Source organism: Zingiber officinale, chromosome 6A, assembly GCF_018446385.1.
Source record: "Zingiber officinale cultivar Zhangliang chromosome 6A, Zo_v1.1, whole genome shotgun sequence".
NCBI classification, from domain to species: domain Eukaryota; kingdom Viridiplantae; phylum Streptophyta; class Magnoliopsida; order Zingiberales; family Zingiberaceae; genus Zingiber; species Zingiber officinale.
In genome coordinates this window covers 18,335,583-18,338,288 of record NC_055997.1, presented here as the reverse complement: position 1 = coordinate 18,338,288, position 2,706 = coordinate 18,335,583, and the positions used below count along the sequence as shown (strand labels likewise).

The 2,706-nt window shown below is 48.3% G+C and overlaps 1 protein-coding gene across 1 annotated transcript; it reads right to left on the bottom strand.

Annotated features, from left to right (window-relative positions):
- Positions 1-1,886: 1,886 nt before the first annotated feature.
- Positions 1,887-2,504, bottom strand: LOC121994659. Its single transcript, XM_042548617.1, has one exon. The coding sequence runs from the start codon at positions 2,502-2,504 to the stop codon at positions 1,887-1,889; it is 618 nt and encodes a 205-aa protein (XP_042404551.1).
- Positions 2,505-2,706: the final 202 nt, after the last annotated feature.

The window sequence follows — 2,706 nt, the reverse complement described above, 5'->3', positions numbered from 1 at the left end:
TCATTACCTAGAGGGAGTTTGCCCTCTTAGGGGGAGAATGAAGAGCTTAATTTATGCTTTCATTACCTAGTGGCATGAAGAAGGAGGCTATGGGATTAGCCTAACTTACATATGGGATTGTAAGTGTTATTGTGGTATTGTCAAACATCAAAAGGGGGAGATTGTTGGTGCAATATCCCTCAGGTCAAGGTTGACTGGGTAACCAAGCCGAGTCTTGGTTTGGGTTTAGATGTTTGACAATAAGATATTGATTGAAGAAGAGTCAAGTAGGTCAAGGTTGTTGGATACTTGATGAAGCCTGAACTGGATGTTAGGCAAAATAAAGACCTAGTGAGTGAAGCTAGGCGTTATGAAAGTCACGGTGAGTGAAGCCGGGCAAGAAAAGTCCTGGTGAGTGAAGCGTGAAGAACCTGGTGAGTGAAGCCAGAAGGAAGTCCTAGTGAGTGAAGCTAGGCGGATGGAAATCTGGTGAGTGAAGCCGGTGAAAGTCCTAGTGAGTGAAGCTAGGCGGATGGAAATCGTGAGTGAAGCCGGTGAAAGTCCTAGTGAGTGAAGCTAGGCGGATGGAAATCTGGTGAGTGAAGCTAGGTGAAAGTCCCGTGAGTGAAGCCGGGCAAGGAAAATCCAGATGGATCAAGGATGATTGGACATCCGGTGTTGGGAAGTCAAGTAGGTCAAAGGATTGACCGGATACTTGGCAGAGAAAAGTCCAAGTAGGTCAAAGGATTGGCCGGATACTTGGCACAGAGAAAAGTCCAAGTGGGTCAAAGGGATTGTTGGACACTTGGTAAGGGAGTCCTAGCAGTCAAGGAGTGACTAGATGCTAGGCATGACATACCAACAGTCGAGGTTGACCGGATGTTGGTTTGGGAGGTTTGGGACTTGGTTTTGGACAAAAATCAAGTCTTGGATCGATCGATGGATCGATCCGGACTGTCCCAGCGAACAGAGAGCCTCTGGATCGATCCAGAGGTCCCAATCGATCGATGGATCGATTGGGACGCGGCTGCTTCGCGCGATAAGCGCTATCGTTCCAGAGCACAGAGGCGCTCTGGATCGATCCGTGGATCGATCCAAAGCCTCCCCGATCGATTGGGAATATTCGAATCGATCGGGATCCGACCGTTGGCGTCGTTTATAGCTGCATGCGTGTGATGGCTGCGGAACCTCTTCTCCGATTCACTCCAGATTACTCGCCAGCTCCTCCACAGCGCTCTCAAAGATCAGATCGCCAGTTCTTGAAGGATCTTGGAAGCTTTCCAAGTCAAGAGGCGGATCAAAGGCAAGAAGAGAAGCTAGGGTTAGGGTTTTCTGTACTCATTGTAAGCTTTGCGCTTGTATTTGGTTTCCCTTTCATTTCTTCTTGTACTGAGAGTCTTGTAGGGCTTCTCCGCCCTCGATAGTTACCGAAAAGGAGTGTTTTCATAGTGGAGGGTGCGTGCGTGGTGTGGATCCTTGGACTAGTCACCTCTTGTGAGGTGGATACCAAGTAAACCAACCGTGTTAGCGTTGTCGTATTTGTTTCTGTATTTTCTTGAAGAAACGAGCAACGCCGAGCACCGAGCGAACGCGACGAGCTATTCACCCCCCCCCCCCCCCCCCCCTAGCTATTTTTGGTCCTAACAATAACATAGTGAGATTTAATAAAATTAATGTTTAAATATCTTATAGACTTTAATCTATGATTTTACATTAGATAAACTCAAGCCTGTCATGCCAAAATATTTTATTAATATTTCGTTTTGGTCTTTATCATATCACATGTTAGAAAACATTTGATATATGATCTATTATTTTTAAGGATTTTATAAAAGACAAACAAAAATATTTAAAAAAGAAAAAGAAAAATCAGAAATAAAACTTTACAGGATCTGTTCTTCCTCTGTTCATTCCACAATCTCTTCGATCGTGCTCAGCCTCTGCCTGTAATTCAACCGCCGTTGCCTGAACTTACTATGCTTCGTCGCCGGCATCTTCTTCTCCTGCTTCTCATAAGGCGAATTCGATCCGTAATAAAGCTCGTCGCCGCCATCGAAATCAGTATAAAATCCAAATTCCTTCTTGTTCACGGCTTCATTAAGCGCGGCTCGCTGCCCTGCTAATTCCGCCGCCACCGGCATCACCCTCAGATCGACCTTGCGGCGCCGTTCGCCGGAGCCGGAAGCATACGCCGAGAGCGCCACGCTCGCCCGCACCGCGAACGCCGCCATGTCAGAACCAGAGAGCGGGTACTCGAGCTTGGAAAGCGGGAGGAGGAAGTAGAGATGGCCCGGCCGGAGCGGGTCGGCGGCGGCCAAAGCTGGGATTTTGGCGTTGCAGTAGAGCTCGTCGGAGCTGCAGATGAAGGAATTCGATATGCGTTGGCCGGATAGGGCGTCGCGGACCTTGGTCTCGGCGGGGTACTCCAGCAAGGAGCCGTCGGCTGTGACGACTTTAGCCGTCAGAGAGTATCGATGGTGCTCGGAACCTCCGTCGGCGGAGGAGGAGGAGGAGCAGGAGCCCATGAGTCAGTTGAAATGGAGGAGATCCGAGATTGGGATTAACATTTATAGACGAAGGAGAAGAGAAGGATGAGGTGGGTGAAGTCGTCATTGTTGGAGTTGGGTCATCAATGACGATAGATTCTGAGGGACTCTCACTGGATATGGCAAAGTTTCATTCCACCGCTATAGATCGTCGTCGTTTGTAAAATGCCTTTTAAAGTTT